Consider the following 1,479-nt stretch of genomic DNA (forward strand, 5'->3'; position numbering starts at 1 on the left):
TGAGCTTTGGGGACTTGCGGTCCATTCCTCGAAGCCTCAGTTCTTCACCTGCGGACACGACAAACACATCACCCTCTGGGATGCCACCACTCATCGGCCCATCTGGAACAAGATCATCGAGGTAGACACTTATTAAACATGGCTCTACTCCTCTGAGAGAGAAACTTTAAGTTATTTGGGGTTTTCGTAAGATTATTGATGAGAAATATCATAAGTATTAACTTGAGGAAAAAAATGAGTCAGTTGTAAAATTTGTCTTTCTGAAAAGGTCAAACTCTTAAAAACAAGAATGTTAAGCCCTAGGTTCTGTGGATCTGTGTGCTCTATCAGATAGAAGTGTACAGTGCTGTTGACATCTACATTTTTTTACTGGGAAGAGAACCACAAATATCAAGCTAGGAAATATTTATCATTTAGAAGTAGCACTGATCAAAATTATGACTGCTGCCCTGAGCACGACAGTAAAATTCAGAAGGGAAAATACTGTCTTGGTGACACTTTTGGCCTTCATTTATTTTACATAATCTAGAAGTATTTTAATACATCCTGTTCACATATAAACAAATAATAATAATATTTATCTGTGCTTTTGCAAATATAAGACCCACTCCAGGAAACTGTTTCTGAAATATTTTAGAAACTGCTTTATTTACCTTGGTTCTTTTGGAAATGGCAACAGCAGCGGGGCTGTTAAACTAGACTTAGGTTTATTTTGTTCCCCTCCAAGTACACACCCCTTCATTAAGCCAAAATGTCTATTATCATCTTGACAATAATCTTCTTAACCACTCGAAATGTCTGAGACTGCTTCACAAATCAGTGACTGGTTATCTGGAATAAATAACTCATTTCACGTTGACGTATTTTTGTCAGTGAGATCTATGGAAAAGCTTTTGAATGCAGTTATAAATACAAGTTAGGGCTCAGATTAAATTCACTGTTGGAACCTCAGGTTTATTTTAGCATTTAATATGAAATTATACATTAACAATGAGCAAGTTTTCCTTTCTGGACTGCTGTAGTGCTTTAGGACATGTGTATAGAAATCCTGCATCTCAGCAGTTTTCTGAGGTTTCGTTAGAGTTTGTAACACCTTTGAAATTCATCACTTGCTTAAAATTGATGTGAAATATCCCTTACACACAGCCTCTAAAGCTGGTAATTACAAATCACTAAAACCTGAACAGGTTTACTCAAATGGCTACAATGGGATGCAGTTTTAGAATATAGAAAATCAAGGACACAAGCATTTCTGTGCAGTACCTTACTGGGTTTTTTGCTTACTTATTAATATTATTTTTGGCAGCCATCAGAAAAAGTATTTCATATAATTCTGGTATAACCTGCAGAGTCCTGGAGCTCATTCTTTGTCACTGAACAACTATTAGAGAGAATGTGCTTCCCTCGGTTTTTAGGCATATGTTTACATTGCAAGAACACCACTGCATTTCTTACCTGTCCCTGTGATAATCACAGAAT

At 36.4% G+C, this 1,479-nt stretch overlaps 1 protein-coding gene across 1 annotated transcript in view; it reads left to right on the forward strand.

Moving 5' to 3' along the window:
- The window catches only part of EML1 (echinoderm microtubule associated protein like 1), a gene marked incomplete at its 3' end in the record, with an annotated part of 35,836 nt that extends 35,715 nt beyond the window's left edge, over window positions 1–121 (forward strand). Inside the window, exon 17 of the mRNA XM_010189991.1 lies at window positions 5–121. Within this exon, the coding sequence (XP_010188293.1) occupies window positions 5–121 (117 nt within the window). The remainder of the gene's footprint in view (window positions 1–4) is intronic.
- Between the last annotated feature and the right edge of the window lie 1,358 nt (window positions 122–1,479).

This window comes from Mesitornis unicolor, unplaced genomic scaffold (assembly GCF_000695765.1).
Source record: "Mesitornis unicolor isolate BGI_N332 unplaced genomic scaffold, ASM69576v1 scaffold12858, whole genome shotgun sequence".
NCBI lineage: Eukaryota > Metazoa > Chordata > Aves > Mesitornithiformes > Mesitornithidae > Mesitornis > Mesitornis unicolor.